Consider the following 12,180-nt stretch of genomic DNA (forward strand, 5'->3'; position numbering starts at 1 on the left):
AGAACAATTATGACGTAAGGCGCCGATGATGATGCGCAAGTGTCAAAAAAAAGAAAAGATCTCAAGTCGATGCGCCTTGTGTTCCCTTCAGCTGATTATAGACAATAAAAAACTCGTTGAACAAAAAAAGCATCTTCGCAAGGTTTTATAAAGTATATGTAAAAAAAAAGTAGCAAGAACAAGGACAGTATAAGATAATTATTACATGTAGATAGAAATTAGGAAACGAAAGAGTGATATATGAGTGGACAGAATGCAATAGCGAGAAACAACGTAGGTGCAATTATGGCGGTGACGAGGGTTTGGGTCGCTTGTTCTTTTGTGCTTCCCAAAACGCCAGTTCGTCGAATCCACGGCGACGCACAGGATCACTGAGAATCTCCTGTCGCGACGCGAGTTTCATGTCGGATCCCTGCAGAGGGACAAACTGATCCGAAGGTAGTTCAATGGCGACTTGGACACCACTGGTGCCGTGGATGGTCCGTCGATTATGAGGAGGCCGTTCTCTACCACCGCCTCGGTCCAGTGGGATCCTTGGTCGCGGTGGAGGTGCCGGTTGTTCCGGTTGCCTTTGTGGCAAAGGCAGCGGATGATCCATGAATTTCTTCAATGCTCCCGAGATGGCGATACGGTTGTTCTCGATATCATCGATGCCTTCCTTGATATATGCTTCTTCGTTTTCGGTTACAATATAATCTTCCAGTCCGCAATGGAACTCGGTTGAGTCAAATCTCGGCAGAGGTAACTGAATCATGGACATGGCTCGTCCGCCGCCATGACCACCACCCAGAGTGGTTGGCTTGCCTCCCAAATCCTGTCGTTTCAGATCCAAAGAAAAGGCTTCGTTCGCTTGTCGTGCGCGATGCTGGATTTTATACACGAGGATGCCCGCGGCCACTCCACCGACAATCAACACGGCTCCAACACTTAACAAAGCGGTATGTACCGTACTTAATCCTTCCGAGGGGCTCATTTCGTCTCGTTGAGTCGACTGCTCCGACGGCTGATCTGGGCCCACCATGGTCTCGTCTTCCTCTTCCTGATGGGTCGATCCGCTGTCAGACGAATGGCTTGAAGAAGACGGATCAAATCCGTGGTTCAAGTGAATCGGTGCGGGTTTTGTCGTTGTCAGTGGACGAGCCAACGCTGGCCACGGATCTTTCTCGTGTGGTTGAGGTCGAACAAGTCTTGCTTCGTGAAAACTCACTTCTTCTTCTTCCTCTTCTTCTTCAACTTTGATGGTCCTCAGTGTTGAGACGGCTGGCATCACGGTTGCCGTGGCGGTTTTGGTCTTGGTCATCGTTTTGGTTGCTTTGACACTGGTAGTCATGGAGGTGAGTCCTGTGATCAATGATGTGGAACTGGAGGAATACGATACGAGGGTCGTGGATGCGGATGTAAATGTGGATGAGGTGGTCGTACTTGTCCTGGTTTCCGAGCATGAAAGACTGCATGATAATGTTTCTGATACATCATCTAGGATCTTTATGTCTAAAGACAGAACAATAAAAAACCAGTTATTTTTTGGTGGATGGGATGCTCGTTTTTTTTTTTTTTCTTCGTGATATGGCGGGGTCATTAAATGTTGAACGGGTGCGCTTACCTGGTGAGGACGCGGTCATTGGTTGTGCTAATGCAATCCCAAACCAGCAAAGGAATAGCAGTAGCAGGCATGTTGATGTGATATCTAGTGATGGCATGATATACAGTGAAATCGAAAGAAAGAATAATGGAGTGAGATGATGATATGGAATAACCACATATTATGGCGAGGGCTAGGAAATTAAATATTACCGAGTGATTAAAGTTGGATGGGATTCTAATCAAATACACTGTCATTATAATAACAAACGAAAGAGAAATTGCCCGAAATCGAAAGGACCGACGGGAATCTTTGGTCGCTTCCGTTTTTTGCTCCCTTTTAAGGAACTGTTACCAAAGAGCCTTTTTTTTTTTTGGCACATTTGCCCAAGATGATCGTCATGGTTGGGTGACATGCGGAGATTGAAGAGATTTGAAAATCGACGCAATTTCGGTGGTCTCAAACGGGCTTCCCCTTCGACCCAGGAGTTGAAAGCCTTTGTGAACCCATCCAAATGTCAGATTCCGCCTCACGCTCGAACCGAGGACTATCCTTGAACCTGTATAAAGTCCACGGTTACCTAACAACGCTTCAAAACGTATCGGCCGCTACATTTGTCGGTTTCGTTGTTATCCACGGTGCCCAAATCGCTGTCAGTCTTGTAGGCGGCATTGATCAGGCCAACAACTGGCTTTTGTTGGGCCGTCCGTTTTATCAAGATAAACATGTGGAAAACATCATTCTCAATGCTGCTACCGTTCACGTTATAGCTGGTGCGGCCAAAGCAGGTATTCGAACTTACTGGAATCGTCATCGGGCATCGTCGACCACCTCCACCTCCACGACGACCACCACGTCACAGGCCCGTCATTTGTTCAAGTACCATCGCGAGGCAGGGTATGCTTTGGTACCTCTTGTCTTTGTTCACGCCTATCTAGCTCGTAAATTACCGCAAATTCATTTCGGTGACTCGGCATTTGTCGACTTTGGATTGATTGCCTGGGGATTGCAGAACCGGCCTTTGTTTACTTACACCACCCATGTGGCTCTGGTGGGTTTCACCGCCTATCATATCGTGAGTGGAGCGCAAGCGGTATTTAAGCGAAAGGGAAAGAAGGCACGATCAGCAGGTCAGCACCTGAATCAAGCCAAGGAAGCTCATATTGTTGAACAACAACGACAAAAACGAATGATGCATATCAAGACGGCCGTCGCCACGTCCGTAGGTGCGGTGCTTCTGGGTGGACTGATAGTGATTGGACAGGCGAAAAAGATTCCTTTGCGTCGAGAATATGCAAGGATATACCAAATGATGCTTTGGTGTTAATAAAATCTATGCGTTTGTGCGGTTCCCGATACGTGAAGGCGTTTGCGCAATTATCGAGGTAAATTGACTCGCCATTCGATTGCCCAATGCACGGCACGACATAAAAGAATGAAGGGAAAAAAATTCATGGTGTAAGCGGCAACGATTTCTCCTGACTTATTTTTTCCCCTCCCCGTGGTCCAGGGCCCTGATATTGACGCATGCGAGTTAATCTTCTTTCAATGTTTCCGTGGTTTGAGACAAATATAGCCCGGATCGCCATTGAAGAATGTGTAAAGGGTTTGGGATGGCATCGTGGGCAGACAGGTTCATCAGAATGACCCCATAATCCAGGAAACAGAACATACCTTTAAGCGATACCGTTCAAGGATCTAGGCAAGAATATATTCGCCCGTCAAGGCGACCTGTTGCACGGCGACAAGCACTGATACAAAATTGCCATGACGAATTTGGCTATGGATTTTTCGAGTGTTTTGTTACAGATGGAGGTTGCACTCATCTGGTAAACAGCGATGACCATGCGGGATAAACATCCCGTCACCTCCTTTTATCCCTTTGCTCTCTCACCTGCTCCCACCAACATTGGCCTACCACGGATGCCTGCCAAAGCATGTAAAAATAAAGTAAAAATAAAGGCCAATAAAACTTTATGAAATCCACCAAATACGTTCCCGGCCGGAATTCCATCATATGATACAGATCGATGTTCATTTTGCAACCACTCCTTGGTTGCGAGCACAATGAACGCTGTGGATTTTTCGCCGTGGATCGTAACAGCAAAAAGAGGACACATCAGAAATGCTGCGGAAGAGTGTTTCAAATATATATCTTTGGCCTTGGATAGAAGAAAAAGAAAAGCAGGAAAAATGAGAAGCATAAATTCCGTGTCGAATGACGTGCATGATCCAGATTCACGGTTTCCTCGATTCCGCAGCAGCTCATATCATAGTGTCATGAGAAAAAAACGGATTGCCTCTTGAAGAAGCTTACGCAACTTATTCCCTGTAGGACAGCTGATCTATGATCAACCGTTTACGCGCCTCAATAGGTAACATCGCGAGGATCTGAAGCTTACTGAAATAGACAACAAAAATGCGTGACATTCTCCCATTTTTATGTTGGCGCATTTCTCTTCATACACATGAACGTTTATTTTTTTTTCTTTTTTAATATGACTGTATCAAATGCAGATGCAGACCTTTGAAAAAAAAAACAGAAAGCAGATACCAAGTAATATCATGATAGTGTCCCAAGTATTGAGACTTATTGTCATGTAAAAAAAGAAAAAGTATCCAGAAATGAATGGATCCCCATGAATAGATATTTTTGATTCAGTGGAAACCATTCACGAGTCCGCACTTAAAATGGTAACAGCGTGGATAAAATTATCACAGTGGTTGCACCAAAATAAGGAGACGATCGATCCAGTGTTAACATGAAAATCACTGGCCAGATGACCCGATAGATTATAAAATCGATTAATGGGCGTTACGTGAACGATGAACGGACTGACACAGAGTAGAAAACGCCAATACGATGATCTCTATTTGTATCGTCCATGCCGACCAAGGTAAAACCAGCAACCGAAATGGGCTTCCTGTACAATTATCTGAGTTGCAATGATGTAGTGTTTGTGCTCCATTATGAAAATGCTGCGATGCGTGAGCCACACCTAACCCCCTCGTTTTGTTCTCTTTTTCTTTTTTCTTTTTTTTTTTTCGTAACATCTCCTTTCATTCCATCAGATATTTTTTTTTCCTTTTTCTTTTACTCACCACTTTCTTTTTCTCTCTCTTCATTCCCTTTTTTTTTTCTTCCATCATCAAATAACAACAGAGAAACACCATACTTTTTTTTATTCCTTTCTTTTCTCTTTCTCTTTACGAAAGGAATCACGCTTTTTCAAACCCCCATACCATTCTTTTCTATTGTCTTCGCACAGGACTTATTGTTCTTTGTTACGCTTATTTTTTTTTATTATATTTATTAAAAGTGAAATAATCAGTCCTCCTTTCTTCGTCAGGTATATTTCATTTCGTCCACCGACATGCGAATTTCACGCCAATGGCCCAAACTATCAACAATAACATTAAAAGACGTTTTTTTTTTTCATTTCCATGGATATACAGTATATTTCAGTAGCATCGAAAAAGAGATAACGTACACATGTGGATCATATCGCGAGTCGTAAGCATTGCTTTCTCAACCTACCTTACTCGTCTTTTTTCGACTTGCAAACCGGTTTTCGTTTAACCTCCCCACCCTACTAGTTTGGCGAATCACGATGGACGCGTGCGATCTTTTGCAATGTCATTATCCAAGCCCTGCTAGCCATCGTCTTTGAAGTGATCATCTTTAACTACCTGTCGAACGAAATCGACATCATCAACGATCGTCAATTCGATCAGAAACAATTCGGCATCAGTCTGGCCACTGCGTATGCCAATGCGCGATCTTTATTGGTGTACTTTGTCTTGTTTATCGTTGCCCAAGTATTCACCGTCATCCTTGTCGTTGATGCCGTAAGTTTCAATCATCCCATATGCTCACTAAAGAAAAAAAAAATCGCGTGAAATCTATTTGTAAAAAGGTCATTGGTAAAGCTAATCATTATTGGTTTCGTCCGGTGACACAGATTTACCAGAAGAATACCATCCAATTAATTGCGCTGGTCGCATTTGAATTGGGCATGAGTGCGTATTCGGTTATTCAGTATCATCAATCGTCCACCTTATTCAACATGAACGATGGCACCGTCCAGTTGGCCGTCACCTATCTTGGGGATGCCTATCATGCTTCCAAGTGGGCCGAGATAACTCAGATCTGCGTCGTCATTCTAAGTAGTCTGATCTTTTGTTTCCTTGCCTACAAGCTTTATCTCGAATTCGGTTGGCATATTTACAAAAAGATTGGTGCCGATTTAGCCATGCGCGGTACGTACATATATTTACTGCACAACGAATTATCGACCACACGTATTCATGTGATTTTCCTTTTTTTCTCTTTTTTCTCGCGACAAAAAAAAAAAAAAGATCGATATAAAATGTACCAGATTTTCATGATGCTGCTCAAGTTTGATTTCTTTTTCTTTCTGGGACTTTCGGTTCAGTATTTGGCTCTGTTGATCGTAGCCTGGTGGCCTGAATCCAAAACGCCAGATGAACGGTCGAGTTTGGTCGTCGAACTGATCGAGCACGTGTTACTGAGTTGCGTCGTTTCCATCGTCATGCTGGTGCTCGCTTTCTATGGTGTAAGTATCCACCTATTTCGCTTATCTTACGTCTATTTATTTACTCGCGCATCTCCTAGTTACGACTCGAGAAAAAGGTGCACATGTATCTGTTCAATATTCTAGCCCTGACGAGTATGGGCTACTACATCTATTTGCTTGTGCAAATTTCACAAAATCCAGATCGGTTCCTCGGCTCCAAAGCTTTCCTTACCTTCTTTTGTAAGTAAACTGTTATTGACTGATAACTCATCAGAGAAAGGATACTGACTCTTTTTGTTCGTTAGTATGTGTGGATTTAGTCCTTATCTTGGTACGCTGACAGATAACCGTCGAAAATTAGTTTAGAGGAAAGGGTGGTTGACTGACTGATTTAATTTTCATCAAATAGGTCTCGGTACCAGTGTCGATCATTTGTACGCGAAACTTTAATTTAGGCTTGATGAATCACAGTAAGTGGGATAGTGCTGGTAACTCTTTTTTTGTGTGCAAGGCAATTGACATGTCAATCTTTTCGCAGTCTCTCACGCCACCGCATCCAGTACGGGCGGCCATTCGATGAGCCCCATGGGACTGGAGAAGGCGAGTTCCAGACGCTGGTCCATCGAATAATGATTCCCATTGCACTATTTCATTTCAACCAATATTTTTTATTTTTTTTTCTGTTTCTTCATTTTCATTTCGAATTTCTATGATGGTAGAAAAAACCCGCCTACTTCATTTTTGGCCTCTAGGCATTCATGTGTGTGACATGCTTCTTTTTATTTTCCCTAGTATTATCTACTTTAGAACTTCTTCTACCATGCTACATTACACTTTATTCCGAAATTCATTGTAGTAATTTGAAAATGACAAAGAAAGCAAAGTCAAGAGAATGTCGAAAAGGTAAAGAGTTAAATTTTCATGGCAAGCTGTTCAATTCATCCAGCAGAGCGATTTCTTGGAATACCCTGATTGGTAATGAAAGCTATTCTGAGAACTTTTTTTATTATGAACATTTCTTTCGGGAGAGAGAGATTTTTCAAATTTCCCTTTCCTAAACTTTTTAGGAAGGCGTGTATAGAAAGAAGAGAGAGAAAAAAAAAGAATGCGTACAAAAATGAACTAGGTTTCAAAAACATCATTTGGTCTTGACGGTAATCTCGCTTGTCTTATCCTCTACTACCACAGCTGCTGCTCCTCCCTGCAGAGCTCCACCGGCAATAAGTTTTGCGTTGCTGATGACAGCCAGGATCTCGTTCAAGTTGTCTTTCCAGGTGCGAAGTCGGGTGCTCAATTGTTGCCATTGTTCCTTGCCAAACACACGGTAAATGCTGCGGTGCACAATGACGGTCTTGTTCAACTGGTCCAGCTTGGCCTCAACCAAACCAGCTCGGATGACATCAATCACCCACATTTCCACATCGTCCTCGGAGATCTCCAAGTTCTTTGCAATCTCGGCATACGTCAGCTCGCGCGATAGGTTTTCCGATCCCAAGGAAGCCAATGAAAGCAAACGCATCTTTCGGAAATAGCTGTCGGCATCCTTGATCATGTTCTTGTTGGATTCCGCAAAAGTCTTGTAGCTGGACAAAGTGCCGTTCAAAAACACATCCAACAACTGATATTCCGGGCTACCCTTCAACTTTTGAATAGCGCTGAATTGCAAAAGATCCTCGAAAGCAAAGTAGTTATCCATAGCGACCGAACGCATCACGGCTTCCTTGGCACATTCAGTGGCGGCAGCATCGTCCTCAACGTAAGTAGCCAATTTCTTCAATAAGAAATCAAGTGATAAACGTCTATGAAGTTTTTTTCACACACCGTTAACTCTTTATGTCCCCAACATCATTTTTGTCCACGCATATATGCTCAATACTTACTCTTCACCGACTTGAAGCAATTTCTCGCTCAAATGGTTATACAGCTGACGTTCAGCTTCTTTGTCAATGCCCCATTGCTTGGCCCATGTGTCAACATATTCCAATTGAGGATACAAGGAATCTAATTCATCGGCCTTGGCTGTGACGTCGACCAAACCAATGAAAGTGTCATAACGAAGCGAAGAAGTACCGGGCAATGCGTTGTACAAGTTCAACAAACTGTCAGGTATTAAAAAAAAAATGAGTGGATCTGCCATCTATTTCAAAAGAAGTTTCCTTTTTTTTTTTTTTACTCACATTTTTTGCTTCAAGCTTGTCTTTGAGCTTTCGGTCTTGGTAAGCGTTTCAATGACTTGCTTCACAGCAGAAGCCAACACAGCTTCAGGTGCTTCGAGAACAATGACAAGAAGCAAGTTGAAGGCACCTTCCACCTCTATTTTTTTTTTTTTTTTGAAAAATGGTGTTAGCCGTCAATTCCATTTTCACTCAAAGATGAGTTCGTAGGCTCGCGTACCGGAATCAATGACAGTCAAGAAGACCGAGGCGTCTTTGGCAAGCTTGCAGTAAATGTCGTCCTTCTTGTCCGATTCAAGCAGAGAAGCCACTTCCTTCATGTAGGGAGCTTCTTCATCTCCTTCCTCACCTCTCAGCTTGGAGATATAGTATGCGAGATCGTTAACCTATCGATACATGCGTTAGATGGGTTGATTGGAAACGGGATACTTGTCCCTAAGCTTATCGTCCAAGCCACGCGGACCCACATCCGTAGATCAGGACACAAAATCAAACATTGAAATGCATCACGGATGGAGAAGGGGGTGTTGAACTGTAGTTAATCATGTTCTTTTTACCTGCGATTCAAAGGATTCCTGAACAAAGATATTGGCAGACATTTTGTGCAGCGAATAGATAAGCAAGAGAAGTGAGTGCTCTGCCGTTAAGTTTTTTGCTTTTTTTTTTTTCTGGAAGCGCTGCCCAGCGAAAAATTACTCGACAAGCGCGACGGCCTCTAAACAAAAAAATTTCCCAGTCACGTGACGCAAGGAACGTTGAGTTACTGACCTTGCAAGAATAGTCAAGAGTCAGATAGAAATACAAGCACTCCAGTCGTGAATGTGGTGAGAAGTGCTGCATAGAGCTAGTATACGGGTCCAAGGGTTTGCAACAAAGGTATGAAAAAGTGTTTACACTTTTGCATAGTATCAATTACTCTAGAATAGGCCAGAGGATTGAGTGGGCTGCCAAGTCCACCCAGATAAGCGTATGTTTGGTGACTTTTCATGCGTGATCTTTGATATTACAGTATACAATGTTTTATGATCCCTGTAGTTTCTCTTGTATTCAAGCATGCAATTACCACGCCATATGCCAAAAACAAATGTGTATTCTATACAGAGAAAGTATCTCTAGCGACAGTATGGTCATTTGATTCACTGGCTGAACACGCCGTAAGAAGTCGTCAATGAGTGATTAAATGCTTGTATTCAGTTAAAAATCAAAGGGTAGATAGCAGCAGTAAGATGAGTAAAAGCGAGTCATGTCTAGGAGAAACAGATTTCACCAATGGGGACGGGAAGAACGTACAAAGAGGTGGTTAACACGGTAAATAAAGCAACAAGCCACGCATCATGCAAATGCTTTGATAAAGGCAAGGTAGACGAGGTTTGCATTCTAGGACTCATATTCACGTCTTTCGATTCGGCTTCCTTAGGGATGTCTGTCTTTGACACGTGGGATCGTTTCAACTCTGGCTCGTCCACGCGAATAGGTTCGGCGGCCTGGCCACCGTCCATGTTTTGGTCAAAGGAGGCCGCTTTCAATTGCTTGCCGCTGTCAACAGTAATAGTGGCTTCGATTTCAGCGCTGGGATGGCTGCAAGCTTCGTTGATCCGAAGCAATTGCTGGCCCGTGATTTCTGAGAAAACCAAAAAGAGTAAAGATGTTAGACCGGTCCCTCGAAATAAGGCTTATTCCACCTACCAAAAATCGTCTCATCGTTTTTGCATTCAGCATAGCACGCTAACACTTGCTTCTGGGCTGAACAAAGGCAGGCAGGAGATGCATCAGTGCGACATTCATCTACCGCGTTTTGCGCAGCGGTCATGCAAACATCATAACTATATTTTTTATATTCAAGAAATCCAAAACTGTCAATGGACCATCGGAAAATTTGAAAATCATAAAGTAAAAGAGAGCTTACATGAAATTGCCTGCACAAGCGTAAATGGCCGGACACCATAAAGATAAAATACACAGAATGTAATGCACCTTCATAAAGGCAACGGTCGGGGGAGAGTTTGGTAAAACGATAATTCAGAAAGAAAAAAAAAATTAAAAAATGGCCGTTCACTCCATTCAAACATCAAAAAGATGGCAGTGTGTAATTCAAGCCATTGTTTGTCGTCGTATTTTAAAGAAAACACTAACAAAAGGCCAACCACCGTCTTTTGGGTTGTATAGTTGTTTACTCCCGTCCAGCCGGAGGAAAGAATGGTCCACAGTGAAAAACCATTGTCATGGATCAATCATAAACCAATGTTTTTTGCATGATTCAGCTACCATCTATTGTTTGGGTGATCGTATTTGCCCGGCAATATCATTGATGCATAACGGTGCCTGTACACATGTTTGGGTCGGAATCTTTTTTTTTTTCTTTTGTGGTTGCATCGGTGGTTGGGTGTGACAGCTCCGATCACTGATGGTTATCAGAAAAAAAGATAAAATTGCTTATTCTTTGGGACGTTATGGGATTGGCTGTGATAAAGATAAAAAAAAGTAACAATCAACCGTGCGCTGATCGGATTTATCCATGGAATTTGCCATCGGTCGACAGGTTACACAGGGGGCGGATGGAAGGTCTGCATCCGTCACACGAGGTTTGACAGGTGTTAGAGCTGCAGGTTTTCCGGATCGGGGATTTAGCCAAGCCTGGTTGTGTGCAGCTGGACAACAGGTTGGTCGGACAGAGATAAAGTGACTTGATCATGAACCTTGATCGTGGAATGGTTTTAGATGTCTAAATAAGATGCCCAAAGCCGTTGGATGAAACCTCCACCCCCAGAGGGAAACATTTATCATCTCCGAAAAAGGCAAGTGACTCTACAGAATAGTGTCATTTCGAGTCATCGCCCCTTTTTGGCGACTCAAAAAATTAAAAGGAAACCATCGGAAAGCAATCCAATCAATTCCAATCAAAGAAGAGGGTCGATGGTTTATCTATTGAAACTGTTGCAATTTGGAATGAGCTACATACAGCCCCATTGTTCTGATCATCCGATTCTTGACGGATAATAACGTGAGGTCAATGGTAAGGCAAACTCAAAAAAAGGGTGGGGGGGAAGAGAGAGGAGGACGGGAAACCGGGTGCAGTGAAAAAAAAAAAAAAGATAGTGGCAAGCAAAGATACCGTAGATAACAATGAATAAGTGAAAGTGCATTTCCCATTGAGATACGACGAGATGGGTTGGACCCAAAAAAAAATATGGATGCGGTGTTATCTAACGTATTTCCCGTTCATCCCCATGGGGGATTTACTTAAAACAGATAAAAATGAGGACCAACGTGCAAGGGAAAAAATGATGCAAGGGTTGATCAAGATGGATAGATGTGTAACTGAAGAAAGCCATATAGAGCAAGACAAATAAGCCTATCATGTTTTGAATCCAGATGGTCAACAACGGATTGCGTCAAAAAGCTGGAAGATGAATTTTTACCGAGAACAATGGGTATTTCGGCGGAGCCAAAAACAAGGATTGGAACCAATCGTGGCCAATGTGTATCAGACGATCCCATAAGCTTGGATATCTCCAATGATTCCACGTGGAGAGAGGGACCAGCCAAGTGGGTCAACCAAAGTGTGGCGAAGCCCTCATCTGGAGTAACACCGATCCCCCAAAAAAGGACATGTGATGCGATCAAGACAGAAATTTTGTTTCATAAGAATTCCCTGGTGACACTTGGAAATATATCCATCTCTACGATACGGTTGCTTTGCTACATTTAAGGTTGTCGGCAAGGGAAAAATATAATACAAATAAATCATCATCATCATCATAAAAATCGATCATTTGCACAATCTTTTTTTTCTTTTCCGCTTTTTTCATCCACACACGCTTTTTACGTTTCTTGTCAATTCGACTTGTTTTATTTTCATTCTTCTTCTTTTTTTATCTTCTTGCCT

The 12,180-nt window shown here is 42.8% G+C and overlaps 7 protein-coding genes across 7 annotated transcripts; 3 read left to right on the top strand and 4 right to left on the bottom strand.

Moving 5' to 3' along the window:
- Nucleotides 1-106: 106 nt before the first annotated feature.
- On the bottom strand, nt 107-1,783 carry BYT42DRAFT_194349 (uncharacterized protein). The gene is made up of 2 exons (XM_051562480.1): nt 1,604-1,783; nt 107-1,491 (listed from the first exon to the last, which is right to left on the bottom strand). The coding sequence occupies exons 1-2, from the start codon at nt 1,698-1,700 to the stop codon at nt 284-286; spliced, it is 1,305 nt and encodes a 434-aa protein (XP_051427375.1). The 5' UTR covers nt 1,701-1,783; the 3' UTR covers nt 107-283.
- A 1-nt stretch (nt 1,784) lies between these two features.
- On the top strand, nt 1,785-3,183 carry BYT42DRAFT_194339 (uncharacterized protein). The gene is made up of 2 exons (XM_051562478.1): nt 1,785-2,633; nt 2,700-3,183. Exons 1-2 carry the CDS (start codon nt 2,097-2,099, stop codon nt 2,907-2,909), a joined length of 747 nt encoding a protein of 248 aa, XP_051427376.1. The 5' UTR covers nt 1,785-2,096; the 3' UTR covers nt 2,910-3,183.
- BYT42DRAFT_194340 (uncharacterized protein) lies at nt 3,184-3,826 on the bottom strand. Its single transcript, XM_051562479.1, has one exon. It carries the CDS (start codon nt 3,784-3,786, stop codon nt 3,457-3,459), a length of 330 nt encoding a protein of 109 aa, XP_051427377.1. The 5' UTR covers nt 3,787-3,826; the 3' UTR covers nt 3,184-3,456.
- A 541-nt stretch (nt 3,827-4,367) lies between these two features.
- BYT42DRAFT_194410 (uncharacterized protein) lies at nt 4,368-5,245 on the top strand. The gene is made up of 3 exons (XM_051562481.1): nt 4,368-4,479; nt 4,538-4,932; nt 5,039-5,245. Exons 1-2 carry the CDS (start codon nt 4,446-4,448, stop codon nt 4,897-4,899), a joined length of 396 nt encoding a protein of 131 aa, XP_051427378.1. The 5' UTR covers nt 4,368-4,445; the 3' UTR covers nt 4,900-4,932; nt 5,039-5,245.
- On the top strand, nt 4,607-7,033 carry BYT42DRAFT_556854 (uncharacterized protein). The gene is made up of 9 exons (XM_051566829.1): nt 4,607-4,932; nt 5,039-5,096; nt 5,180-5,431; nt 5,545-5,842; nt 5,942-6,159; nt 6,219-6,360; nt 6,426-6,451; nt 6,530-6,590; nt 6,659-7,033. The coding sequence occupies exons 2-9, from the start codon at nt 5,076-5,078 to the stop codon at nt 6,748-6,750; spliced, it is 1,110 nt and encodes a 369-aa protein (XP_051427379.1). The 5' UTR covers nt 4,607-4,932; nt 5,039-5,075; the 3' UTR covers nt 6,751-7,033.
- On the bottom strand, nt 7,034-8,962 carry BYT42DRAFT_556858 (uncharacterized protein). Its single transcript, XM_051566830.1, has 5 exons — nt 8,852-8,962; nt 8,515-8,680; nt 8,298-8,433; nt 8,001-8,219; nt 7,034-7,919 (listed from the first exon to the last, which is right to left on the bottom strand). Exons 1-5 carry the CDS (start codon nt 8,891-8,893, stop codon nt 7,259-7,261), a joined length of 1,224 nt encoding a protein of 407 aa, XP_051427380.1. The 5' UTR covers nt 8,894-8,962; the 3' UTR covers nt 7,034-7,258.
- A 507-nt stretch (nt 8,963-9,469) lies between these two features.
- BYT42DRAFT_556859 (uncharacterized protein) lies at nt 9,470-10,294 on the bottom strand. The gene is made up of 3 exons (XM_051566831.1): nt 10,201-10,294; nt 9,981-10,117; nt 9,470-9,915 (listed from the first exon to the last, which is right to left on the bottom strand). The coding sequence occupies exons 1-3, from the start codon at nt 10,272-10,274 to the stop codon at nt 9,542-9,544; spliced, it is 585 nt and encodes a 194-aa protein (XP_051427381.1). The 5' UTR covers nt 10,275-10,294; the 3' UTR covers nt 9,470-9,541.
- Nucleotides 10,295-12,180: the final 1,886 nt, after the last annotated feature.

This window comes from Radiomyces spectabilis (genome assembly GCF_025331425.1).
Source record: "Radiomyces spectabilis strain NRRL 2753 chromosome Unknown BYT42scaffold_2, whole genome shotgun sequence".
In the NCBI taxonomy this organism is placed as follows: domain Eukaryota; kingdom Fungi; phylum Mucoromycota; class Mucoromycetes; order Mucorales; family Radiomycetaceae; genus Radiomyces; species Radiomyces spectabilis.

Bases quoted from the DNA above. Each gene is read 5' to 3' on its own strand.
- BYT42DRAFT_194339 (XM_051562478.1), top strand. From the start codon at position 2,097: ATGTCAGATTCCGCCTCACGCTCGAACCGAGGACTATCCTTGAACCTG. The intron at 2,634-2,699 runs GTGGGTTTCACC...AAGGGAAAGAAG, and splicing joins ACACCACCCATGTGGCTCTG to GCACGATCAGCAGGTCAGCA.
- BYT42DRAFT_556859 (XM_051566831.1), bottom strand. From the start codon at position 10,274: ATGAAGGTGCATTACATTCTGTGTATTTTATCTTTATGGTGTCCGGCC. The intron at 10,118-10,200 runs GTAAGCTCTCTT...TAAAAAATATAG, and splicing joins GCTTGTGCAGGCAATTTCAT to TTATGATGTTTGCATGACCG. The intron at 9,916-9,980 runs GTAGGTGGAATA...TGGTTTTCTCAG, and splicing joins AAACGATGAGACGATTTTTG to AAATCACGGGCCAGCAATTG.
- BYT42DRAFT_194410 (XM_051562481.1), top strand. From the start codon at position 4,446: ATGATCTCTATTTGTATCGTCCATGCCGACCAAG. The intron at 4,480-4,537 runs GTAAAACCAGCA...GCAATGATGTAG, and splicing joins TATCGTCCATGCCGACCAAG to TGTTTGTGCTCCATTATGAA.
- BYT42DRAFT_194349 (XM_051562480.1), bottom strand. From the start codon at position 1,700: ATGCCATCACTAGATATCACATCAACATGCCTGCTACTGCTATTCCTT. The intron at 1,492-1,603 runs GTAAGCGCACCC...TTCTGTCTTTAG, and splicing joins AATGACCGCGTCCTCACCAG to ACATAAAGATCCTAGATGAT.
- BYT42DRAFT_194340 (XM_051562479.1), bottom strand. From the start codon at position 3,786: ATGCTTCTCATTTTTCCTGCTTTTCTTTTTCTTCTATCCAAGGCCAAA.
- BYT42DRAFT_556854 (XM_051566829.1), top strand. From the start codon at position 5,076: ATGTGGATCATATCGCGAGTC. The intron at 6,452-6,529 runs GTACGCTGACAG...TTCATCAAATAG, and splicing joins TGGATTTAGTCCTTATCTTG to GTCTCGGTACCAGTGTCGAT. The intron at 6,591-6,658 runs GTAAGTGGGATA...ATCTTTTCGCAG, and splicing joins TTTAGGCTTGATGAATCACA to TCTCTCACGCCACCGCATCC.
- BYT42DRAFT_556858 (XM_051566830.1), bottom strand. From the start codon at position 8,893: ATGTCTGCCAATATCTTTGTTCAGGAATCCTTTGAATCGCAG. The intron at 8,681-8,851 runs GTAAAAAGAACA...ATGTATCGATAG, and splicing joins AGGAATCCTTTGAATCGCAG to GTTAACGATCTCGCATACTA. The intron at 7,920-8,000 runs GTAAGTATTGAG...AAAACTTCATAG, and splicing joins TTGCTTCAAGTCGGTGAAGA to ACGTTTATCACTTGATTTCT.